Source organism: Sardina pilchardus, chromosome 3, assembly GCF_963854185.1.
Source record: "Sardina pilchardus chromosome 3, fSarPil1.1, whole genome shotgun sequence".
Taxonomy (NCBI): Eukaryota; Metazoa; Chordata; class Actinopteri; order Clupeiformes; family Clupeidae; genus Sardina; species Sardina pilchardus.
Window position 1 is genome coordinate 39,914,704 of NC_084996.1, and position 27,810 is coordinate 39,942,513.

At 42.3% G+C, this 27,810-nt stretch overlaps 1 protein-coding gene across 2 annotated transcripts in view; it reads left to right on the forward strand.

Moving 5' to 3' along the window:
- Positions 1 to 378: 378 nt before the first annotated feature.
- Positions 379 to 27,810, forward strand: part of odad4 (outer dynein arm docking complex subunit 4) — a 74,758-nt gene continuing 47,326 nt past the window's right edge. Inside the window, exons 1-2 of one of the 2 annotated variants that reach the window (XM_062533292.1) lie at positions 379 to 510; positions 22,034 to 22,165. In XM_062533292.1, the coding sequence (XP_062389276.1) occupies positions 22,097 to 22,165 (69 nt within the window). In that variant the 5' untranslated portion in view covers positions 379 to 510; positions 22,034 to 22,096. Of the gene's footprint in view, positions 511 to 11,259; positions 11,469 to 22,033; positions 22,166 to 27,810 lie in introns of those variants that run through there. The other variant, XM_062533291.1, reaches the window with a different exon arrangement.

Consider the following 27,810-nt stretch of genomic DNA (forward strand, 5'->3'; position numbering starts at 1 on the left):
ATGTGTGGGGATGGCAGCATGCTGGAATAGGGGCATGTCTAACAAAAAAAAAGTATGCCGGAGTGGCAGCAACATGACAGACTGGCGGCATCTAACCAAGAAGATAATTGGCTACTGGCCGAAATGAACAAAAGTCACATTTAGTATTTTGGACAATGGATTCGTGGGTATTGAAGTGTATAGCCTGTGAGCTGAGTTTTGTTGTTTAAATAGCCTAGTTTAGCCTACACAGACGCAGTGGTGAGTCGACTTTCGTTTTGACATGTCAGTGGCATCGGGCTTAACGCAGGATAATTGTCTCGTCGGATATTCATACAACTAACTCACCACTAGTAGAGTTGAATTCGCCTACTCTTACTGCAAAACATCTACTACAGAGCACTCTGTTTGGGGGGGCACAGAGACCTGTTTGGACGGGCCTGGACCCCTATGCCCCCCCCCGACGCTGAGCCTGGTGGAGATACTCCACGTGTGGGGATTTGGCGCTCCTATTCTTGCATGTAAAACAAGGTAAGGTAAGGTAAGGTAATTTTATTTATATAGCGCATTTAACGTGCACTGAGTGCAACCCAAAGCGCTTTACAGAACACAGAGACACAGAGACAGTGCCGAAACGGAGTGGCGTAGTCGCCAGCGTACCCATATCAACACAACAAACAAAACAAATTCACAAAATAACAAGACAAGATGCCGGACGGAGTGGCGTAATCGCCAGCGTACCCGTGACACCAAGACATACAGGACATACAAACAGATAAACAAATGTTAAATAAATAATAAAACAAACAAAAAACAGAAAAGTCCACGTTAACCTAGTCCAGGGGTGTCAAACTCATTTTCACCGAGTAGTCGGCAGGCCAAGACCCTAAAAAAAACTTTTGATGGCATTTTTTGTTAAAAGTTGGCAACCATGCTAGAAGTTATCAGTAGGGTCTGAGGTTCCAGAATCCAGTGGTTGCCAAAATCAAATTGATAATTTAAGGTCAAATTTGAAGGTCAAAAGGTTGAAAACAATAGATTTTAATGGTTTGTCTTTTGGGGGGGCTCTATTTTCATGACATCCTTTTTAAAAGTTGGCAACCATGCTAGAAGTTATTAGTAGGGTCTGAGGTTCCAGAATCCAGTGGTTGCCAACATCATTTTTATAATTTAAGGTCAAATTTGAAGGTCAAAAGGTCGAAAACAATAGATTTCATGGTTCGTCTTTTGGGGGGGCTCTATTTTCATGACATCCTTTTTAAAAAGTTGGCAACCATGCTAGAAGTTATTAATAGGGTCTGAGGTTCCATAATCCAGTGGTTGCCAAAATCATTTTTATAATTTAAGGTCAAATTTGAAGGTCAAAAGGTGGAAAACAATAGATTTTAATGGTTCGTCTTTTGGGGAGCTGTATTTTCATGACATCCTTTTTAAAAGTTGGCAACAATGCTAGAAGTTACTAGTAGGGTCTGAGGTTCCAGAATCCAGTGGTTGCCAACATTATTTTTATAATTTAAGGTCAAATTTGAAGGTCAAAAGGTCGAAAACAATAGATTTCATGATTCGTCTTTTTTGGGGGGCTCTATTTTCTTGACATCCTTTTTAAAAAGTTGGCAACCATGCTAGAGTTATTAGTAGGATCTGAGGTTCCAGAGTCCAGTGGTTGCCAAAATCATATTTATAACTCAAGGTCAAATTTGAAGGTCAAAAGGTTAAAGACAATAGATTTTATGGTTAGTCTTTTGGGGGGCTTTATTTTCATGGCTGAAAAGTTTGAAAAAAAATGTTGATAAATATTTATTGTTATTGATAAATAATTTGGATATTTAGAATTGATATGGCCATTACTCCTTTAGGTGCTGTGTCCACCAAACGCGTTTTTTACAGCCAGAGCGCCCACAACCTCCTCCTCTCGGTGCTTCGATAAGTGTTTATTGTTGCTAAGTTACCAAAACCAGAGACGGTTTATAACGAGAAGTGCCATTGACGAGCCCGGCGCTGTTCTAAAAGTTGAACAGATTTCAACTTTGAGCGCTCTGAGCGCTGCGACAAAAAAGGTCGGCGCCGACAGTTTTTTTCCGCTGGAGGCGCTCAGCGCTGTGAGCCCTGTCTCCTCAGGGATTTCACTAATGGCAGGGTCAGACTATACCATTTTTTTGTCGCTCACCATTGTCGTTTACGATCTACCATGTCACACTATACGATTTTAGAACCATAAAACCTCTCCGCGTCTTGCTCTGGAGAGTGGCCACATACACCGAAAGCATCGGTCGCGTCATACGACAGCCGTCAAATTTCTGACAAGCCAGTCTTTTGGTCGAGCTGTTTTAGAACGCCGTGAACGACAAATCGCAAGTCATTATCATGACACATTATCATTATCATTATCATGTCACATTATAAGATTCACTCCGCGTTTGATGTCGTGCCCGATCATTTGAAATCGGATACGACGCTGTAAACTTGTCGGTCATGACAAATGGCCAAAATCGGGCTGATATCGTGTAATCTGACCAGGCCATAACATCTACCTTGTGAGATTGCAGCCATACCTTTGCCTGGTAATTTGCACGTGCAAGATGCAATGACAATGCATCACTTGTTGGAGGTAACATTTCCATTGCCTTTTTGCCTTTCTGAAACAAGTCATGTCTAGCCCTGTCAATACCCAAAGATGTGCATGGTGCTTTGTACAGATGGCACAAAAACTCCTCAATGTCACCTTGAGGCCCATCCCAACCAACAACATGTAACAGTTCTGGGTGTTGCAAATACACAGTCCAACATGACTTCTTCCCATGTCCAGCAAATGAGAAGACAGTATCGCAACCAGTTAGGGCATGGAAGCCGAGTACATTATCCACAACTACCCGAGGTAGAAACTCATTGATAAGGTGGACTGGGTAGCACTCATATTCCTTGGAAGTCCCACTCATCATCCACACCTTGCAGACTTGGTCCCTAGTGAAGTGAAGAAGCAGAAGGAGGAGATCTGTATCACGGCACTTCACAATGATGTTCTCGTACCCAGCATTAATTACTTCCAGCATATGTAGGCCCTGCTGAAAAAAACAGCAAGAAACCAGCTTAGGCTGGTAGCTGGTTTTAGCTGGTCTTTGCTGGTATTTGCCCAAAACACAGTTATTATTGCTGGTCTTTGCTGGTGTAGCTGGTTAGGCCACCAGCTAGACATGCTGGCGTGACCATCTGAGGAAGCTGGTCGTGCTGGTGTGACCAGCCTGTCGTTTGGGATACAACTGGTTTAAGATGGTCATGCTGGTGACCAGCCTGTCAAAGATGGTCAAGCTGGTTTTCTAGAATAACCAACATAAGCTGGCGTGGCCAGTAAAAACCAGCAATGTAGACCAGCAAGACCAACTAAAATGACCAGCTTAAGGTGGCACGACAATCAAAACCAGCTGAATTACCATCATAAGCTGGGTAAACCAGCTGAAGGTGTGTTTTCGCGAGAGTTTTGCTGGTCTAGCTGGTTAACCATCAAAGGGTGGTCAAATAAGCTGGTTAACAAGCTGGTCAACCAGCAAACCACCTTTAGCTGGTCAGGCTGTTTTTTTCAGCAGGGGGATGATGCGTGTGTCAGCCTCCTCATAGTTTGCCTGTAGACCATGCATAATTCCACGTGTCGTCGAAAATCCACTGAGAATGGCAACTTCATGGAAAGTGTGCAATACAGTCTCTACTCTCGGTTTTTATTTCCTAATGATGTCATTATTTCATGTCATCCGCAAAACTGAAGATTTGTTTTTTTGTAACTAATCACCTAAACGTGTGTTCACATCAGAAGCGACCAGTGTGACGAAAGTCATTATTTCTCTGCAAATTCAGTGGCAAGGCAAGTTTTATTGATATAGTGCATTTCATACAGGGGAGCTCAATGTGCCTCACATCAAACAAAATAATAAAGCGAAACGAATTGAGTGACCAGATCGAAAAAGTTAAAAGTCTGAATATGCCAATGAACTATGATGTAGCTCGGTGAAAACCAATTGGAATGTACACATTTTCGACAGGCCAGAGCCGCTCTATGATAAGCTAAATCAAACATCCCAATATAAAGTCATGAGTGGATAAAACAAATTCACGTTGAAGCGGACTCATGTGGACGCTTCTTCAGTGAGCCCGGCGACCTGGTCGCTTCTGATGTGAGTGTTCTAAATTCTAAATTCTAAATTCTTTTCACATTTACCTGTGGCAAGTACCATCTGGAACCTCAGACCCCACTGTTCTAGCATGGTTGGCAACATGCTAAACAAAAGAATGCCATTAAAAACAGGTCCCCAAAAAGACGAACCATAGCATTTGTTTATTGTTTTTGAGCTTTTGACCTTCAAATTTGACCTTAAATTCTAAATATGATTTTGGCAACCACTGGATTCTGGAACCTCAGACCCTACTGATAACTTCTAGCATGGTTGCCAACTTTTTAAAAAGAATGCTATGAAAATAGAGCCCCCCCAAAAAACGGACCATAAAATGCATTGTGTTTGAGCTTTTGACCTTCAAATTTGACCTTAAATTCTAAATACGATTTTGGCAACCACTGGATTCTGGAACCTCAGACCCCATTGTTAACTTCTAGCATGGTTGCCAACATTTAAAAAAGAATGCCATGAAAAAAAGAGGCCCCTAAAAAGCCAATCCATAACATTTATTTATTGTTTTTGAGCTTTTGACCATCAAATTTGACCTTAAATTCAAAATATGACTTTGGCAACCACTGGATTCTGGAACCTCAGACCCTACTGATAACGTCTAGCATGGTTGCCAACTTTTTTAAAAGAATGCTATGAAAATGGAGCCCCCCAAAAAGACGAACCATAAAATGCATTGTTTTTGACCTTTTGACCTTCAAATTTGACCTTAAATTATGAATATTATTTTGGCAACCACTGGATTCTGGAACCTCAGACCCCATTGTTAACTTCTAGCATGGTTGCCAACATTTAAAAAAGAATGCCATGAAAAAAAGAGGCCCCTAAAAAGCCAATCCATAACATTTATTTATTGTTTTTGAGCTTTTGACCATCAAATTTGACCTTAAATTCAAAATATGACTTTGGCAACCACTGGATTCTGGAACCTCAGACCCTACTGATAACGTCTAGCATGGTTGCCAACTTTTTTAAAAGAATGCTATGAAAATGGAGCCCCCCAAAAAGACGAACCATAAAATGCATTGTTTTTGACCTTTTGACCTTCAAATTTGACCTTAAATTATGAATATTATTTTGGCAACCACTGGATTCTGGAACCTCAGAGCCCTCTAATAACTTCTAGCATGGTTGCCAACTTTTAACAAAAAATGCCATCAAAAGTGTTTTCTAAGCACATTTCCTGGTGTTGGCCTGCTGACTAGAGGGCCACATCAGCCCAATGGTTGCCCTCAAAGGGCCAGATGTAACTTCTAAGATTTGTAGCACCAGCCACCAAATCTTTAGCATCGGTAAAACTTCTAAAATCGAGAAGAGCAAAAGGTATCAGCATGACATGTTCTTTTTTATTATTGTTATGTTTTGTAAAAACAAAACACCACTGTCAGTTCCATACAGTTTGACTTTTTCAATGAGGGTCACTGGTCAGTCAGGAAGAGATCATGCCATGGATTCTTTTTTTTCCATATTTCTGAGTTTTTAGATTCGAGTATATTCAACTTTACTGTCATTGCACGAGTGAAATATCAGTAACGAAATGCAGTTTTACATCTAGCAAGTGATGCAAACGAGTAGGCTAACTGTCATGTCAAAAAGTGCTTAGCCTAATGCGTCACCGTCACATACAGTAGAAGCGAACGGTCCCGGTGGACTTTTTCTTTGAAGTTTTAAAGTTGAAAGGTGTTGTGTGGATTCTATGTTGTTCGTTTTAAACTGAAATGAAAATGCAAAGCAACAGGGCGATTACTACAAACTTCTAGCATACCTCTGCTTGCCTGATATGAATGCACTTCTTCTCGGTCAGAATAGGCTTATTTTCGCTTTTGGCCAAACAATCACTTGCTCGATTAGCAAGGATTTGGAGCTGGATTTTTTGGATAATAGGACTACACACAATTATACATGCCTTTTAAACGTAGACGTAAACGTATCACGTAGTTTACAACTTACATCGATTCCCCTCTCAAAGAAGCACACGCACTTCAAACAATCATGCGTTTGACAGGCAGGCTAAACCGAGCGCGTAATTTAGGCGCTCCGTTCGCTAAAATAGTTTAGAATACTGGTCTATTTTGTTTTCTCACGTAGGCCTACACGTTGCTATCACATCTGATGTAGCCAGTTGCACTGATCATAGAGGAAGGTGGTTGATGTTGCCTCCCTGTCAGTCTCACATGCGTGCATTGTGTTGCAGTGTATTGCCTATACGCAAAAACTGTATCAGACCTTTTAAGCTCTCGCGGGCCACATACTGTATCAGACCCTTAAAGCTCTCGCGGGCCATATGAAATGACGTGGCGGGCCGCATCTGGCCCGCGGGCCTTGAGTTTGACACCTGTGACCTAGTCCAGGGGTCTCCAACCTTTTTTGCACCATGGACCGGTTTGCTTCCCAATTTTTTTTCACGGACCGGGAAGGGGGGGGAGGGAGGGGGGTGCGCAGGGCATGTACATAGTGTTGTGTATGCATTAGGCCTAGGCCTACTTGAAATAACTAACTCAAGTTATTCATGAACAAGGAACACTGAACAGTAAACTTGAAAAAGTGAAAATGTAACAACAGAACTACACTTGAAGAAGAACTAATATTTATATTGAACTATTGAACTGATTGTATTTAAGCTAAATATATCAAGTAGCCTAGGTTTAAACACGCTCAACAAAATATAGGCTACAACTAAACTGCATTAGGCATATAGCCACATAATCAGTGGGAGCCCTGTGCTTGTTTCCCCGCAATAAGGCGGCTCCATCTCGGAGTGATGGGAGACAGTGACACTCTCAGTGTGTTGGAAACATCCAGGCGATTGCGCAACTTTGTCTTAGTTGCAACCATTGCCGAAAATCCGGCCTCGCACAGGTACGTGGTGGGAAATGGTAGCAACGTTTTTAACGCTTTCACGGCAATCTCCGAATATTCTGCTTTGGTTTTGGCCCAAAAACCCGCCAGAGAGGTTTGATCAAAAATGTTTTTCAGACCACCGTCATTCGCTATCTCGGTCAATTGATCTTCTTCCTGCGTTGACAACTGATTCTGAATATTGACAAACGGGTTGCGGACCCACTCATTCGTTTGCCGTGGATCATTTGAGGATGGGAAGTAACGCTCAAACTCATTTGACAGCGCAACAAGATGATCACGCACCAGCTGCGAGAGAGAGGGCCCTGCCTCAGCCTCTCCCAAAATCCCCACTAATGTTTGAAACATATCAAATACACCCCTGTCCACTCGTCTTCCCCACAAATCAAGCTTGGCTTTAAATGCAGCTACTTTATCTGCCAATTTAAACACCGTCGTCATTCTCCCCTGGAGTGACAGGTTGAGCTCATTGAGCAATCCGAAAATGTCGCACAGGTAAGCAAGTTTCAACACCCAGTCCTCATCACTAAAATGTGCAGCCAACGGTGACTTTTTCTCAGTAAGAAATCTCTGCAGTGGCTCTCGCAACTCAAACACTCTGGCCAGTGACCTGCCCCTCGATAGCCATCGGACCTCCGTGTGCAAGAGAAGGCGTTTGTGTTCTGCGTCCATTTCTTCACAGAGCTGCTCAAATACACGGGAATTGAGGGCGTGTGCTTTAATGTGGTTGATTACTTTAACTACATCATTTAATACCACATTCAGCTCGGGCGACAATTTTCGGCAAGCCAACATTTCCCTATGAATGACACAGTGTGTGGGCTCGCAGTCAGGTGCAACCTCTCTAACCCTGGTAGTGAAACCAGACAGCCGCCCGGTCATGGCTGCAGCCCCATCAGTACATACGCCAATACAGAAAGACCAGTCTAATTTCCCAGACACATAACCATCCAAAGCCCGGAATAGTTCTGCAGCTGTGGTGTTCGTTGGAAGCGACAATACACACAACAAATCCTCGTGCACATCCTCCTCAAAAATGTACCGCACGAACACAAGCAATATTGCCTTATTTTCAACATCAGTTGACTCATCAACCTGGATAGCGTACCACGGTGACCCATTCACCCTCTCTACCAACTGTGCCTCAATATCCTCCGCTATATCATCAATTCTTCTATGGACAGTGTTGGCTGAAAGCGGTATCTGACCTATCTTTTTAGCTGCAGCCTCTCCAAGGACCTCATTGACCATATCTTTTGCAGCAGGCAGGACTAGCTCTTCCCCAATAGTAAAGGGCTTCTTACATTTAGCAATCCGACAAGCCACTAAATATGAGGCTTTCAGCGCAGCCACGTTGACAGATGTAGTCGCCCTAAGCACCTCTTTTTGGCCATCTCTCTCACGTTTCTTACGCTCAAAAAAGTCCAGGGGTTTATCTTTAAGTGTGGGATGCTTTGATTCCAGATGTCGAACTAGCTTTGATGGTTTCATTGCTTCGTTTGACAACGTATCGCCACATACCACACATAAAGGACGTGGTGCATGCGAGTCACCGGTCTCTATAAATCCATATTTTAGATAAGACTCATTATATTTTCGATTGAATGACCCCTTCTTTTTCTTTGCATTATCTGGCTCACCATCATCATCACCATCAGTGGGTCTTTTTTCCCCCCTACCCCCTCCAAAGAAAGTCTCTAGCGACGTTTGTTTTTTGCTCATTCTAGTTTTGCTAAGTTATCACACTGCCGTTCGCAACTGAACAAGAGAAGTGAAGTGATTGAACTGAGCAGGGGCTGCGCTGAAGAAAAGACAGTTGATCAGCGCAACTAAGTAACAAATGTGTTGAAGGCGGGAATACGAAAAAAGACGTTGCCAAATCAAATGCAAACATGCATGCCTGCTATCTAAAAACTACAGGGGTCTATGGCATGCAAATGCGTGACATTTATGCGAAGCACATTGAGTTTGCATGCTTTTTTTTTTTCTCGTCATGTCGCACGGCCCGGTTGGGAAAGTCCCGAGGCCCGGTACCGGGCCACGGCCCGGTGGTTGGGGACCGCTGACCTAGTCCAATCGACTGCACTCAAGTCAGACGGTTTTGCCAATACTCACTTTATTGGAAGTGCATTTTAACATCAACAATATAGACATCACAACCTGCACAAAGTAATTTCAGGGAGGTATCAAAAAATACTTTCACCTACTAAGATACTGAAATAGCCTACAGGGGCCGGTGTTCTAGTTTGACTGGTTTTCATGTTAACTGGTGATATTTGCATAACATCAGTGAATATTCAAAAAGGCCCTGCCTACTTCTTAAACGCGTTCTGCTCTGCCTCCGCCCCTTAGAGTTTGTATTTTCACAAAATGCTTTCAAGTGAGAGAAAATAATGGATAGCATATGGCTGAAAGCATCACCAGCTTATGTCTAATACATGTTCGTCTAAGCATTAATCACACAAATACGACACATGCTATGCTAATAGCAAAAAATGAAATGAAACAATGTAGCCTAGCTACCTGGCGATGGCTGGATTCGAACCGTGGATGTCGTGAAGAAAAATATCCTATCTACGGTGGCTTATACACCTACGCTACGAGCTGCTGGAATAACATGGTGATTTTTAACAATTTATTGGGCTTTTAGTCAAAGTTAACACAGGTTAACATACTGTGAGAAATATACGCCTATGTTAACTGGTGATATCACAATTTAACATGGGCATGCAAGTCTCGAAACATAGCCTAAAGTAGGCTCATCTTGCTTCAACTAGCCTAAACAGGCATGATCCCTACCACTTTATTCTGTTTTTGGGATAAAATGAACAAGTAAGGCAAAAATGTGATCATTTCATTGTTAAATTGTGAATCATCTCACAGAATGTCACATGCGTATCTCGAACAGATTTTTAAAAGGCTATGCTGCTCGTAGCCTGTTGCAAAACATTCTTCAGATGTATTGCTAATGAACGTAAGCTATACTATATTGATCGGCTGACAAACATTGTCACAACATAACATATAGCTATTCATTTATTGGGAAGACCACCATGTATTAAATATCCTAACTTCATTTCAGCAGATTTGTGGCGCAATCGAGTAAGGGCGTACAGATACAAATCTTGACGTTTTAATGAGCAGTTCGAGGCCCAGTGATCTTCATGTTTTTTGCATTAGATAACGTGTTTCTGTCCCTCAAAATGAACAACGTCTGGAATGAGGTCATGCCCGTTTGTTGTTACTGTAGCCTATGACATAAATCTGTATTATTTAAGGCTTGCATTCCTGTGTTTGCTCATGTCATGAGCCATCCCACTTAACGTGGACGTCATGATTTCAGTAGGCTATAATAAGCTACGTTAGCTCGTAGTTGCTCACTGTTTACCGTAGTGCAGTGGTAAAGACGCAGCTGATGGACCATTTTGCCCACGCGAGACTCATGTTCGAAACCCAACAAAACCTTGTTGTTTTACTTGAACAATTCCTTTTTCTAGAGCATCTTGTGTGGTTTATGCTTAAGCACACCTGCATGAATCGGTGATGTCGGCATGTTTTTGGCAAGATCTTTATTCCCAATTATCTCGCTCACTGCAGCTTCCTGAAAATGTGAATCTCCAGCACTCGAGGGGCGGAGGCAGAGCAGAGCGCTGTTAACAAGTAGGGAGGGTTCTTGTTGAATATTCAGTGATTTTATGCAAATATCACAATCTGAACTGATCACAAGATAAGATGGTACACCGGTTGCACCAACAGGGCTTAGCTACGCCTGGTCCTAACTGCTAAATTGGTCTTTGTTAAGACCTGTCTTTGGAATTCAACTTAGTCAGTTGCACCAACAAGTGTAATTGTGGCGTGGCTGTGGCTGACATCAGTCAACATCAAAAGTAGGCTACCGGTTAATTAAGCTGTCTCATCATTGGTAGGCTACGGAACGTTACAATATGAATTGATGAACGGTTTCAAAGTGTCAGTGCTCATAGCTGACAGTTTACAAACACACATCGTTCTGACACAAGCACAAAAAGTTTGATGCAATTTCTGATGTGCCTGTGCAATTTTACAAAGTCAAAAGGAAAACAAATAACATAGGCTTAATTCTCAACAGGCCTACAACTGCTATTCATGTCTGTCTGCTTTTTTTTTTTCTAGAATCTTTGCTGTGTGAGTTCGTTCTTGACGACGGTTGTTTAGGACCTGAAACCCTCTAGAACCTTCTTCGTGTGTTTTGCAGTGTTGCTAGGCGACGTCGTGCGAAGCGGTTAGGCAGACTCTAGAATGTCTGGTTAGAAGGCTGTTTCTTTAACATTAACGTTATAAAAATAAAACCTTCGAAGAGAAATGTCTGAAAAGGAAGGAGAGCAAGGCCCCAAAAGCACATTTTCCACTTACATGGCAGAGGGTGACCAACTATTCCATAAAGGAGACTACATTAAAGCAATTGAAAGTTACACCACGGTAAGATTTTCGAACCTCAGAAAAACCTAAAGCATTATCGTAAAGCTAGCACTACCCCTTCGTTCGAAAAGAAAGATGATGTTTTAATCTTCAAGAACCTTGCATTTTTCAGTAGTTATGAGTATTCGAACAAAATCTGGTTTGGTTCTTACCAGGAGTGTTTATGGCCTAATATTTTGTTTAACGTTAAAGGTACAGTAGGCCTATGCAAGATTGTCACCTTTACGAAGCCAACGAACTTGTGCGGTAGACACTACCGTCATTTTGTGTGCTTTCTATTAGCACAGGGGTGGGCAATTATTTTCCCCAAGAGGCCGCATGAGAAACTGGGACTGTTGAGGAGGGCCGAACTCAAAACACGGAACTCAAGTCTGAACTCAATTCTGTTCAATTATATTCTGTTCTTGTATAACATTAGGTAAATCATATGGTTTTGGTTATGGTTATGGTTATGGTTATTTAGCAGACGCCTTTGTCCAAAGCGACATACAAATAAATAACAGTACAAATTAAATTAACAGTGAACAATTACAATAGGGAGAATAGTAATATTATCAGTAAAACAATAATTTTAAGCACTAACCTAATGAGAAATAAAAACAGTGAAATGAGAATAGCAATCAAATAAGTCACTCAGTTAATTAATAATAACTAAAGCATGGTATGGCTAAAGGACAATAGCAAAAAATGTCAAATTCTATCAATGGACAAATTATAACAAAACAATACTATTATACAAACCATAACACATCACAAACTCAAAGGACTAAGTGCATATTGAACAAATATGCCTTAAGACCCCTCTTAAAAGATCCAAAGCTGTTGCTGGAACGGAGAGCACTGGGCAACTCATTCCACCAACACGGAACCACTGAAGAGTAGGATCTACAATTTGACCTAGCATGTATGGTTGGTCGACATAACAGACGCTCCTCAGAAGATCGCAGTGGGCGGTTGGGAATGTACATCGTGATTAAAGAACTGAAGTAGCTGGGAGCAGATCCAGTCAGTGTCCTATAGGCCAGAGTGAGAGATTTAAATTTAATTCTGGCTACTATAGGGAGCCAGTGGAGAGTAACTAGGAGAGGGGTTACATGTGTCTTCTTTGGCTGATTGAAGACCAGTCGTGCTGCAGCATTCTGAATCAACTGTAGTGGTCTTAATACACAAGCAGGTAGGCCAGCTAACAGAGAATTACAGTAGTCCAGCTTGGAGATAACCATTGCCTGTACAAGAAGCTGAGTGGTTACTAGTAAGAACAGATGAAAATGTGAGGGAGACGTAGTAAAAACAGCAATATTTCCAGTAGCCCTATTTAATCCTCATTCTCAAAAAGAAAGTTGACATTTATATGTTTTTTTTTTTTTTTTTTCAGTTTACAAAGACTGGTACAAAAAAAGTAGTATAATTAGGCCATGAAAATGTGAAGGAGTCAGTACAAACATAGGCCTGTGCCTCCATTTGATCAACACTCAGCAATTTGTCAAAGACCATCATTAAATTAACTTTACATTTAGACTATAAAAATGTGGAGCAGACAATAGTAGGCTATGTCAGAAGCCTAGTTAAGTTAAAGCAAAAACATAACCTACATTCACAAAAACGTGAAATGTTTTTGCTTTATACACAAGACTGATTGGTCAACTCGCCCTGCTGTGTGTTGACCCGCGGCTGCTTTCAAGCAACCTTTGGGTAGCCTATGTCATACTAGTTCGCTAACATAATAATAATAATAATAATAATAATAATACATTTTATTTGTATTGCACTTTATATTATGGACAATCTCAAAGTGCTACAAAATTATAAGGCAAATGGATAACAGATAAAGACAGATAAAAAATAATGCAATTTAAATCATATACATACATACACGCACACACACACACTACACACACGTGTATATAAAAATACACACACACACGCATGCAACACACACACACACACACACACACACACACATCAACAAAATACATTTAACAGAAAGCTTTTTTAAAAAGGTTAAAAGTTTTTCAAAGTTTTTTTTAAACGTTTTCAATGTCTGTGGGGCCCTCAGGTGGTCAGGGAGGGCGTTCCACAGCCTGGGAGCAGCAGCAGAGAGAGCTCTATCACCCATCCTGTGGAGCTTGCAAATAAACTCAGACATATTTTGATTACAATGACGGGGTTATCCGATTGTAAATTGTCTGTCAGTAACGTTTTGAAATCAACTCTTCGTATCGCCACCAAGCAGCAGTAGGAGTTCAACATTCTGGCTACCGTTGCGGTGATAAGCGACGCAAAAACAAAACTTTGACAGGTTTACGCCGCCGATGCAACTGCATTGTGTTGATGCGAAACTCTACTCACCAGCACATTAGTGAGGGTGTCTTATGCATCCACGCACAAACGTATGGGTGTAAAGAAACCAGTCACTTTCAAAATAAAAGCAACGATGTTGATTTGCGTGCTTTATCTCTATGCTAGGCTCTTGACTACTGTTTTTTCACGGACCTTACACGTGCCGGTCTGGGAAAGGCCACGGGCCGGATGTGGCCCGCGGGCCGTACTTTGCCCAGGTCTGTATTAGCACCTTTGCATGTTCCGGTGTTCCACCAAATTCTGTTACCCGTAGAAATGTGTTGCCATTAGAGTGCGCTCCGTGAATTTAGCCTACTGAAGCTGTACTGACGCACTGACAGAGGGCCACCACGACCTGTCGAAATGTGTTGCCTTTAGAAGGCGCTCGGTGAATGTAGCCAGCCTACTTGCAATCACTGGGACAGAACCTCAGCAGATGAGATGGCTTCTAGGCTTGACATGACAGCCCGTTGGTAAATTGCGTTCAGCCGACCATCGCTGCCGACAGGCACCAGGAAGATCTGCCCAGGCACTGCACCAGAGCGAAAGGACACAGGAGGATCCTCTGTGCTCTCCCGAAGCCGCGTACCCTCTCCCGTGCCAGACCAGCCGACAGTCCACAGACCATGACCAGCCACCGATGTCCAAGCTGACAGTCAATCGACCGAAACAGCCACCGAGTCCGCAGGCCGCGCTGGCGATTTGAAATGCTAGTCCAACCAGCAGCAGAAAGGAGCTCCTCGGCCTTGGATCCACAGTCCAGCAACACCAGCAGCACCAGTCACAGGTGCCTAATCGATCACAGACGGCAATAGAACAGCTGAGATCCGAAAAACAGATATTGGCCCCTGTTACTTTAAAATGAAAAAAGGCTGATATTTCAAACGAACTGTCTAAAACTGGTAAATGTGTTTATATTTATGACTATATAGTCCATGGGCCAAAGACCCAAAATATAGCATACCGGTACCATCTGGGTGGGCAAATTCTAGTTGTGATTTTTTTATACCTACACATCCCTAGTTTATGTTTTGATGTGATAGACCTCTGAGATTGGTAGCTTTTTAGTGGTTATCACCTAATGAAGTACACCACCCTCTACAATAAATCGCATTTTAGACACCTGGTGCATATCCTGGTTGAACCCATGGTTAAGATACTTATCAGTGTTGTATAATATTGAGTGTCGTATCATTTTAAAGAGTACATCCTAAGCTTTCATTCAAGCACATTGGTGGAGCCCTCTGATTAACACAGAGGTCACTGGAGCTCTTTGAGCCAACAAAAACACAACATTTTCAACCATTTCCGCCTAAACTATACACTTTCTTTATGCCCTGTGGCATCAGAGAATATTACAGACACAAAAGACAGACACTAAAATACTCTCAGGACTCCAAGGATTCAAAAAATGTATGCCTTTACCCATACTACTCCATTAAGGGATGTAATTTCAGGGCCAAACTAAAAAGGATGACCAAAACAAGAAGCAGGGCCAAAATTCCGCACATGGAACTCCTCGGCCCCCTTCTGTTTCCTCTCCTTCACAATCTTTTCATGGCCAGTAGAAGAGTTGTGGATCTTATACACATGAATGTCACAATTCTTCTCTGTGACAACATACAGTGCATTTCCCCACCTGTCTGCTAGTTTTCTTTTACCACATTCCCCCATATTCGGGATTTAAAGTGAGACATACAGGGTAATAGGGTAAAATGTTTAAATAATAGATATCACCATGAAACTTCCTCAGTTGATTACTTACACAAGTATGAAAAAAAAGTATTGCAAGTTTTTAAAATGTGTATGTTTTATTACGCAAATGAGGAGTTGCCTCATTAAATATGCATGATTTTGCATATATTTCCGGTAGATAGATTTGAACATATGATAAAGTCAGGCGCACAATCATTTCGTTTACAAACAAGATTAAAATTACAGGGGGATTTCAGGATATCTGCTTTCATTACCTAGGAAATCAAAATATACTGTCCATAGTAAAAAAAATAAAAATATTTTTATTATTAAAATGTCCCATAAATCAGGCCAGGAATGATTAACTAACAAATTCCTCTGTAAATATCTGTATGTGTGTATAACTGGAAAGTTCGGTGTACATACTAGGTTGCTAGGTTACGGGGACGCTGGCAAGACATGCCGCTCCGTCTGGCTTCATGTTTTTGTTTGTTTTTATGTAATTTTCATAATTTTATGTTTTATTCTGTTCATTTTTATATTTATTTGTTTAGATTAATGTATTTCGCTCTTTGTTTGCGCTGTTTTCGGTAGTCTTGTGCTTTTCTTGGTCTTTGTTTTGCTGCTTTGAGTTGGCTGATACCACGGCGAATGGCTCCATTGGGTTGAAGACCGCTGGCGAGGGCTTGGCTCGCGTCCTCCATCCGTGAAGCGCTGCGCTTCGCCGTCTGGTCATGACAGCTGAGGACCTAGCTATAGCTACCAACTGCAGCCGACCTGGCCACCAGCCGCGGGCGACCTGGCCACCAACTGCGGGCGATGTGCTGCTGCCGCGACTGAGCTGCTGCTGAACCACGTTTCGAAACACTGTCCGAAACACTTGCGGTTCGGAAGCTCGACACTGTTTCGAAACGTCAGCTTCGAGCGTCACATCCCTACTTACAGTAAATGTTATAAGATGAACGGATAGTGAATCTAGATATGACAGTTTACTGTGGGCCAGCGGGATTTGTGTGTGTTACTCGAGTACTACAGAGTTTTCACTGTATGTAACAGTACATTAAGTTAGCGAGCTAGTCAGTGTTAACTAGCTGCTACTGAGAGGATGTGGTGGACTTTGCAAGAGGTTAGCTAACCCAGTTAACCAACTATGCATCGTCTGTGCTACCAAGCTGAGCCGGCCAAGTATGAGAGACTGAGAATTCCCGTGTGGTGGACAACCCAAGGACTCTTCTGTCTAGTCATCTTGGTCTTAATGAGCATCGTGCTCCACGTGGCTGCGGTAGGGACTGCAGGCTTTGTTGCATGTGAGTGTTCTCTTCTCCATGGCGGGAGAAGCCATGTTATTTCATCGCACCCGAGCGGCGTTCAGGCCTGCACCTGTAACTGTGCGTTCAGACCGCCGCCGACTTGAGCTTCCAAAGATTCTGGAAGTCATTCATTTTCAATGGAAGTCGGCTTCTCTCAGCTGCCAGCAGCGACCAATCCGTCGGCGTCGCGTTTTGGGCGTCTTGAGCGACTAGAGAAAGTTGAAAGTGGCTCAACTTTATGGTAATGAGCTATGACGCGGTTCAGCAACCAAACGACCAGCAACGAACATAGAATGCTACTACGTCAGAGTCGCCAAAGCATCCAAGCTTCCCACGGCGTCCCTGACAGGGCGTCCAGGGCGATCTTGGAAGCTCAAGTCGCCGGCGGTGTGTACGTACAGCAACTCTTTTGGTACCTTTTTCTTTTGTTAGAAATATGTTATTTCTGCCGGCTTTAGTATATGGGATATATTGCTATCTTTTGGATCTTTGTTACAGCTGTGTACTGAAGGTGTGATTGACGATCCTTTTGTATAAGATAAGATAAGATAAGATAAAACTTTAATGTCTGTTTGCACAGAAATTTGTCTTGTAGTTCACCTTTCCACAATCCATACAAGAAGCCATTAAAAAACAGCACACACTGAAAGACAGCACAAACAAACAAACAATTAAAAAGTTCTTTCACACATACAAGTCCATAGACAGTCAGGGCGATTTACAGTCCAGTAAGTTAATCCATGAATGTCTGGTCTATTTTGTTTTCCTATGGTTGAGCAGTGATATAGAATGAGGAAGAAAAGAGTGTTTATATTTGTTTCTCCGGCAGCTAGGCATTCTAAAACGTCTTCCAGATGGGAGGAGCTCATACTCCTGATGTAACACGTGTGAGGGGTCCAGGGCAATCTTGTCTGCCATCCTGAGAGTGTGTTTAGTGCAGCTGTCCAAGAAATTCCCCTCCAAAGTGTGGCCCACCAACTTTGAGCAAATGTTCAAGAGTTTGAGTACCCTGTTCTTTAACTGGACTGAGAGGCCACAGAACCAAACTGCCCCCCCATACTGTAGAACGCTTTGTATTGTAGATGTGAAGAATTGATGTAGGATGTCATTGCTGGCTCCAAAAGATCTTAATCTTCTCAGAAAGTATATTCTCTGTTGAACTTCATTGCAAATGAAGTCTACATACTGTGACCAAGAGAAGACACTATCCACATACCCCTAGATATTTGAAGGATGCTGACTGTGTTATGGATCTGTCCTGAATTATGACTGGCGTTGAACTGTGCCAAAAATTACCTCCTCTGTTTTCATGGCATTCAGAGTGAGGGCATTCTGTTCACCCCATTGGACCACTCTCCTCGCACTCTCGTAGTAGAGGTCAGGCTGCATCTCCTCTGTCATCAGCGCCACCAGTACCGTATCGTCAGAAAATTTGATGAGAGTTTATAAGGGATTTTGCATTCGTGCTATGTTTCTCTTGTCGGTGAATGCATAGGAATGTATGTGAATCAATAGGCTACTTATTTGAAAGTTAACAGTTGATATCTTTAAATCTAATCTTTGACATTTTACATTTCATGATTGGTTGTGTGTGCATGTGTATTGAGATTTCCCTGTTTGAATGTGTGAATGGTCTACAAGGGGTTAGCCTATAAAACACAAGAGATCTATTTCTGGTTTAGGTTAGTTATGACTGACACTGAATTAAGTTAAAGATCTGACTTCATTTTGATATTCATATACATACAGAGTATTGATAAGTAGTTCCTTGAAGCATTACAGATGGTTCGGGTTGAGAATGCTCCTTTCTTTGCTGCACATCGGGACTGCAACCGCAGGGGGGCAAGATAAGACCGCCCTAATAACATGCAGGTTCGTCTCATGCCGGAAAAACACTCTGGTCAATGGAGAGGGAGAGAAACGCTTATTACGCCTTCTTTCAATGAAACAGCAGTGTCTGCTCAACTTATCACGGATATGCTTCATAGGCTAAGTCACAAAAACGAACGCAATGTTTAGGACAATTAGCTAAACGGGGATGCCTTTGCTAGCCAAAAAGTAGGCTAGTTATTTTGTACATGTCCATTAGGCCTACGTCAACTTTCTAAAGCATGCAGTTTAAGAAGGCTTGTGCGTATTACATCTAAAAGTGCATGTTACATTTAACCCCGCGCTCTGCTGCGCTGTGAAACCGGCTACAGCATTGCCGGGACATTCTAAAACTCTTAACATGAAAAAGCTTAACGTGAAAATTAAGATAACGTCCATAATGATTGGAATTTGGATTCGATATTTTGAGAGTTTTATGTGCTTATGAGAAGTAATATAAGAGAGAAATTTGGTGATCATTGGTCGTTGTTTTCCAAACTTATTCCACGTTAAGCCTTTTTGTATGAAAAGAAGAGGAATGCCGGTGCAACGCAGGCATGTCTTTTGTAGGCTATTTATTTAAAAGGTGCAAAACATTGACTAACGTTTCGACATCAAACGTCTTCATCAGAGTCGTAGTCTATAAGTTGTTCATCAGTTGTATACTTCTGTCCTGGCCTGGTTGCACCAGATTGTCGCACAACACCAGCGTGGAGAAGTTTCCTTTGTAGGCCTATGCTTATGTCAGATAACGTCCATGGAGTTTGGGTCCGAGTTTTTGATAGTTTGATGTGCTTATCAGAAGTGATATGAGAGAGAAATTTGGTGATCAATGATCGTTGTTTAGTTGCATTAAACCACGTTTTCCTTTCAATGGGGCAGAAACGCTTCATGCGTATTTAGCCTATAGTTTAAAGTGATTATGATGAGCAATATGAGAGAGAATTTGGTGGACATCGTTGTTTAGATAGGCTACATTAAACCAAAGCCTTTTTCTCGCCATAGGCGCCAATGAAGAAGACAACGTAAATGTGAGATATCTTCTTTAATTGTTGGATTACGGTTTAGTTTTTTTGACAGTTAAGTGTCTGACAATATATCATGAGAAATTTGGTGATGATTGACCGTTGTTTTCCGCCCTTAAGCCACGTTAAGCGTTTTAGAATGTCCCGCATAGGGCATGACTTGACGTTTCATAGCTCAATCTAGCTCACGTCCAGAATGATAAATTCGAAATGTTGCGAGGGAATGAGCATATGCTGTTGTGTGGTCATGTCTTAAACGAGGGCCTTTTTACCCGTGTTGCCTTTTTAGCGTGTGGCTTAAAGGGATAGTTCGGGTTTTAAGACACGAAGTTATATGGGTTCCCTGTCAGCAACGTTGTGCATCAGCACTGACTTACCCCCCGACAGCGTCCTGTGAGCCGAGATCCAGCCGGTTTTTGATCGTTTTTGATGCTGAAGAAAGTAGTCCGGCAAGTTGCTGGGGTCACGAAAGTAAAGTGTTTTTCTTCTCAAAACCATATGCGTTCAAAAGAGTGATATATTTGCACCACAGAAACGTTGTCCAGCTGTCAGTAGCGCGCAGTGATGGGAATCGAGAAAAATAGTGCTAAGTGATAACGAGGTTTGAATTTTTCCTGGACAACGTTTTTGTGGTGCAAATATATCACTCTTTTGAACGCATATGGTTTTGAGAAGAAAAACACTTTACTTTCGTGACCCCAGCAACTTGCCGGACTACTTTCTTCAGCATCAAAAACCGGCTGGATCTCGGCTCACAGGACGCTGTCGGGGGGTAAGTCAGTGCTGATGCACAACGTTGCTGACAGGGAACCCATATAACTTCGTGTCTTAAAACCCGAACTATCCCTTTAAAGCCTAGATGAATGTTGAAGTTGGTGCGTTATAATAAAAAGTTTGGGAATCGCTGTCTTAGGCTTTCACTAGGCTATATCCTTTCACCCTGAGCATTGCATACTTTGTGTTGAAACATTTCCTTTTCTACCACTTCATAGTGATGTTATCCGTGAACCCCCTGCTTCGAGGCGTGTATCGAAAACATGAACCAATTTGGGATGAAACTTGTATCGGAGCTTGATTCGTTTTGAGATAATCACGTGACCAGTGACGTCCGAAGCTTCATTTCACACACACCCACGTGACCGCTTCAAAGTTTAATTCAAAGCCGTAGCGCGACACTGGGCGGGGGTTTAGGTTCACTGTGTAAAAGCACTTCGCCAATCAATCGACTCAAACTGACTTGCCGACGCATCAAATCTGCTGATGGCAAATAGTTCTAGAGCCTGGCCTCGTGGCCTTATTATGAGCGCGCGCGACCCCCGATCCGTCTCTAATATTTTGCGAGTTCGAGTCCGGGCGTGTGCAAGGCGCGACAGAATCGCGCAGGTTCAACACAAAACATGTTGCAGAAGATCCCTAAATAACCTTAATTATCTATGTTATTATTTATTTATCCATTAACACATGTTCAAAATGTATTCATCTTTGACTCACAGACATTCATAGCTAATAACTACGAAACAGTCTGTGACGCAAGGCTATCCTAAACTTTCACCACTAGATGTCCTCATAGAGTTCTGAAGCTTCGAGTACTGAACCTTTTTTCGATACAATTGGATTGAATGCCTCACTGGTTTAGAAAGCTTCAGTTCGCCATCACTACCACTTCATCCCAGTTATTTTTGTAGGCTACCAACTTTCAGTCTCCATTGGATTCGGACAAAGACGCCTATAGACGGCGCAGCACTTTAGGCCAACAGTAGGCTACATTGTAACAGCTTCATGAAGAGCAATTGTCTGATGCGGTCATTCCCCCTCCCCCACACTCGTCTAACCAGTTCTTAACCTATGCGCATAGAGGACGACTGCCTCCGTGTCACTGAGCCTGACACTAATTATGTAAATGCATGAGTGAGCAGGACATCTCATCTCTCATATTGGTCTCCCCTTCATTCCTCAATCCTTCTCTCATTCCTTCCTTTTTTCCTTCACAAAATTAATTAGAAGGAGGGACTTGGGGCTAGGACCAGAGAAAGGAAGGAAGGGAGGGAGGGATGATAGACAAAAAGATGAATGAGAAGTTATGCTGATGGAAGTAGCCGCTAGTACTAGTCAAAATGATATGTTTGTGATGAGCAATCCTGGATAAGGAGGGATACCGTTTGCAGGGAACATTTTTCGTAGATACATGGGAGAGGTAGATATAGCCAGACAGATGAAAATGGAAAAGTTTGGAAAATGGCAAATATCGGCCAATAAATTGGTCGAGCTCTAGCCTTATGTGTGTGATAATATTATTCATCCATCTATCTCCATCCACCCCTTGTAGGCATTGATTTTGCAACCTGATGAGAAGAACTGCCTTGTTGCCAGGTCCAGATGCTATGTGAAGATGGGGGATTCTGAGAATGCCTTACGAGATGCAGAGGCTTCCCTCAGAGAAGACAAGGAATTTTTCAAGGTGAGTTTTATAACATTCTGTATTAGCTGCTTATAAACAGGGAAGTTTTCCCTAAATTACAAAAACAGAATATAACATGGTAGCATAATTTTCCCAAAAGAAGCATAGAATAGAATATATCCATTTTTGATCCCTTGAGGGAAATTCAGTCTCTGCATTTAACCCAATTTAACCGAATTAGTGAACACTCACAGCAAACACACAGTGAGGTGAATCACACACTAACCCAGAGCAGTGAGCTGCCTGCCCAACCAGCGGCGCTCGGGGAGCAGTGAGGGGTTAGGTGCCTTGCTCAAGGGTACTTCAGCCGTAGACTGGTCGAAGCTCGAAGCCCTAACCAGTTGGCTGCCCCATAACAGAGGACAGAAAATATGCAGTTAAAATAATTAGTATTCAGTTAGAAAAAAAATGCTTTTCCTTTAAAGGTGCCATGGGTAAGCCTAATACAACTAACTTTGTCATATTTGCTGACACTGACCCTATGTTCGCTTAAGGTGCTGTGTCCACCAAACGCGTTTTTTACAGCCAGAGCGCCGTCAACCTCCTTTTCTCGGCGCTTCGATAAGTGTTTATTGTTGCTAAGTTACCAAAACCAGAGACGGTTTATAGCGAGAAGTGCCATTGACGAGCCCGGCGCTGTTCTAAAAGTTGAACAGATTTCAACTTTGAGCGCTCTGAGCGCTGCGGTAAAAAACGGTCAGCGCCGAGAGCTTTTTTCCGCCGAGGGCGCTCAGCGCTGTGAACGCTGAGCTACATAGACTTTATATTGAAAATTGTCGCCGTCGGCGCAAAAAATGCATTTGGTGGACACTGCACCTAAGGCCTTTGCACACTGCCCCGACAAACGGCAACAAACACCAACAGTCGGGTCAGTGTGCGCCAGCTGGCTGTGTTTGTTGGTGTTTGTCAGCGTTTGTGGGATGGAGTCATTAGAGTTTGACATGTCCAGTTTGGTCGGTGGAGTTCTCTGACAGCTCTGACAGCAACACATTTCCCTTGTATCCAGCTGTGCATCACTCATAGCCTACTTGTTTTGCGTTGGAAATATTGAGCAAGTTTGGAAAATAGTTGGTTTCAACATAAACTCTGGCCACCCCTGGCTTTGTGGCCGGACGAACGCAAATGTGTCCAAATTCATGCGTGTTGAATGTGTGTGCGCTCATGATGATTCTCTACAACTTTTTAGGCTACAGCTCAGCAGCAATCTATCTTAAATAGCCTAACAAATATTTGAAGTAGGCCTACCAATCATGATATGTTGTCAAATATTGAAGTTGTGGGAAGTTTGCATAGCTTAAGTTGTATGTTTCATTCGTCCCCCGGCCGCTGTTTCATTGCCAGGAGGGACAAATGAACAAAACGCACATTCGACTTCTCCTTGAATAACTCTTGAATGGGTTTGTTCAGAGCTGTAAATGCAACTGACAGAGGATAGACGTAGGTTGCTAGTGACAAAATATCAACTTTCAGTGTTTTGAGATGTCTTTGTAAATTACGTTTAAATAAAAAGTATTTAATCCGCCCTTCTAAATAACAATTACCCAATTAACCTACAGTAGGGCTGGGATAAACGATTATTTTTTACGATTAATCTAGCGATTATTTTTTCGATGCATCGATTAATCTAATGATTCATTTTATCAGTTCGATTCGATTTCGATTCGATTCGATTATCGATTATCTCCCCACTAATTGACTTATAGCTATATATACATGTTGATTTACATATCTGAATGAAATAAAACATGAATGTCTTAACATGCAATGTATGTGTATTGCTCTTAACATTCCAAAATGAAAGACTGTACAAGTGCAAAGTAGCCTAATGCATTCTAAGTCAGAGGTAGCATTCAATAAAACCTTGAAGCCTTGAAAACACTGGGAGTGTTGTCAAATTGAAGGAGACAAGATCCCAACTGTCATCAATAAAATGACAAGTTAAGTAGAGGGCTATTGTCTTTAGGACTTTGGGGCCATAGAGCTCACTTACACATACTGTACCCCCATCAAATCATCATCATTATGATTATCATTATTACAATTATTATTATGCTGTATACTTTCACTTCAAAGCAGTCAATGTTTAAAGTGCTAGCAATGTTCACAAAAAGTTTGAAAAAATCAGAGACCTGCTTAAGTAATGTAAGATACAGTATAATTGCAATAGCTAATTGTTTGTGCATGGTTGCATGATGAATACTTCTGAAAACAACAGCAATTATATGGGTGCTATTGTTGGGATGTTTCCCTCATGCAAGCATCAAACTCTGGCAAATGGAGACAAAATTGACATGATTTTAATGAAATTCCATTTGAATCTCTGAATGTAAGGATTCAGGAAACACAATACCAACTTTTTTCTATGTATTACGGCCGAGCAGATAGGCGTCTCAGCCGACAGCGCCGCAGGTTTTACAGAAGCGGCCCGCTCCTAATTTCTAGCATGGAGCCGATGCCGCAACTCAGCCGACAGCGCCGGAGGTTTTACGGAAGCGCCCGATTGTAATTGCTAGCTGGGAAATGAAATCACTGATCTGGAGATTTTTAAATGAAAGACCAAGGCTTCAATCTTTTGACCATATTAAGATTTGACTGAACTACACTCTGCTCTGTCTCAAGAATCCACGTTGTTCTATTAAATGTTGTTAAATAATTAAGCAGCCTTCAAACAGGTTGAAGCGGCCAACGTTATCGTTTAGTTTCAGTTTCTGTCGCGCAAACACGCACATGCATGCATTCAATGAACGCTCATACCAACACTTAATTGTGTTGCTCTAAGTTTAATCACATGGAATTAGAAAGTATTTCCTCCTGATTGCTGCAACGTTTGTTTTCTTTTTCTGTCGGGCCGCGGTTACTTGATCAATTGTGCAACAAATTATCAGGTGAAGCACCAAGCCTAATTCACTCCACGCCTCACGGACAAGCAGTCTACATTGCGGACCGGTGCAGCTCTGCGGCCCATAGTTAGAGAAACGCTGCAGAGCAACGACTGCGTACTGCCTTGCACTTTTGAAAGTCTGAGGAGTCACTCATGTTGCCGCCAACCTTGTTTTGATTTTTGACGACGTGTCGATTCACATATTTTGAACCGACGTATTTTTTGCGTCGAACTAATCGATTTAGTCGATGCGTTGTCCCAGCCCTAGCCTACAGTTCTGTAAACAAATGGGGGAAAAAATAGAAAATGCAGGATATACCTTAGCATTTTGGAGCCAAACTCTTTTTATAGGCCTATGGCTACAGTCAGGAAGGTCTCCACTTCATCCATGTTATATTAAACCAAAACTCAAATAAGAAAATATAGGTGACAAAGGTCAGTCGTGTCTGCTATTGTCTGGGCAGTGTGGACTGACAGTTGGCTTCATGACCATTCTAAAGACTACAACAGACAAATGCCAACTTCAGAATGTTATTGTTTGTTAGAATAGAATAGAATATATATACTTTTTTAATCCTGTGAGGGAAATTTGTTTCTCTGCATTGAACCCAATTTTACCGAATTAGTGAACACGCACAGCACACAGTGAACACACAGTGAGGTGAATCATGCACCAGAGCAGTGAGCTGCCTGCCCAACCAGCAGCGCTCGGGGAGCAGTGAGGGGTTAGGTGCCTTGCTCAAGGGCACTTCAGCCGTGGACTGGTCGGGGATCGAACCGGCAAACCTCCGATTACAAGCCCGAAGCCCTTACCAGTAGGCCACGGCTGCCCATTTGTTGGGGCAGTGTAGCCTGGCAAGCCAAACTATACATTAAGGCGGGGATCACACTAGCCAGCGGCAAGCGGCAGGTTTCCTATTGTTTTCTATGGTTCGGCAGCGGACCGGTGACAATGCTGGCGTAACGCTAGCGTTGAGCAAACTGGGAGTTGAACTTGGTTCAACTTTGAAGCGCAACGCTTGGCACATCACAATCAGTTTTAGAATGTTTTTTGACCAATCAGATTCGTCTAACAACGTAGCAGCAAAGATTGAACTTGAGCAACGAGATAGATAGATAGATAGATAGAATGTTTTGGATGTATTATTATGGTCTGAGCGTTGCGTTACGCTTGCCGCTGCCACTTGCCGCTGGCTAATGTGATCCCCGCCTAAATGTATAGTCTGGAGTTGGACCATTCACAGAGCTGAAGCCTGTGGGTTGGATGAACCGTTGTCTTTCAAACTGCCTCTGCACTTAATAGGCCAGCACTTGTGACCAATCGTAGCCGGTCGGCAAAACGGCAAATACATCCTTCTTTTAAACGAATTACTTGAGTGCTTGAGTGCAAGTCTAAAGGCCAGTTCAAACCGAAGATTCGCGACGGTCTGAGACGGTTGCGGAGACCAGTTGCGGCGGTGTGAATCAAAAGTTGCAAGCAGTTTCAAGCCGTCGCTAAACATTCAACATGTCAAATCTTAGTTGCAGAGTTTTAGAACACTTTTGCGCGGAGCTATTGTGACGTTGGCTAAAACTTCTATCTTGTCCTCATGCCTAGACTGTTGTTATTAGGGGTGTGAATCTCTCCCTTTTAAGACGATTCGATTCGTATCGATTCATAAAGCTACGATATGATTCACAGCCGATGCGGTTTAATACAGAACGATTCAGTGCGATTCGATACGATGCGAAACGATTCGATACGATGCAGTAATAGGCCCCAAAATGCAATATAGTTCTTAATCTCATTTTATTTTCAATACTGCAGATTTTTTTTTTTTTCTGCTACTTTAAATGGCATGAGAAAAGTTACAATTGCATGTCATTAATTACATTTTTTCCAAAAGACTTGATTGACTGGATTGAAAGACTGAACAAACATTTTGATAATAAGAACATGGCCAAATGCCTCTAAACGAAATCACTCGGCCAATTAATAGAGATACATTCATATCACCCTATACTTAGCTGCTGAACCAATCACAATAGTTAAAAACGATGTGATGTAGCTGTAGCTCTTGGGAAAGAGTGTCTGTCTGGATTACCTTTCATAAATAAGGAGGCTACTAACGCACGTTGTGAGAACCACGTTCAACACATGACAGGTAGGCACTACCCTCCCTCCTCCTCAGTCAACTTTCAGACGTGCACCGAACATACAGTAAGGCACCGAAGCATTTGGGGAGACACGGGGAAAGGGGAATGCAGGAGGATGACAAAGGGTGTTTGTTGTAATCTATGAAGCTAGTTTTTTAGGCTTGTGCTTACGACTGAATATACTGTATGTCTTCGTTCAGGATACTGCAACACACGTTAACGTCAGCGTTATCTGCATTTCACTAAACTTGACACCTAGTTTGTTGCTGCCACTGTCTAGCAATGACGCTACTTATAGTAGCCTATACCCTCGTTGGAGAAGCTAGACACTCTGGTGTGTTAGCAAATCACGGTCGGTCTTATGATTTTGAAAGTATCATAACTTGTAATGTTAGTTTTCCGATTCGTCATTTTAAAATAGATTTATCTATCGATTCATAGTTCATTTAAACCGATCCAGGGGTTTGTTTGCCTACCGATGCACTCGCATTGTTAACGTTCCGAATGATTACCGATACCTATCGGTTAATTTTTACACCCCTAGTTGTTATGGTAACATTGTTGCCGTTTTAATGTTGTTGCAGTGGTCTGAACGCCCCAGTTTTAGAACACATTGTTGCAGAAAGTT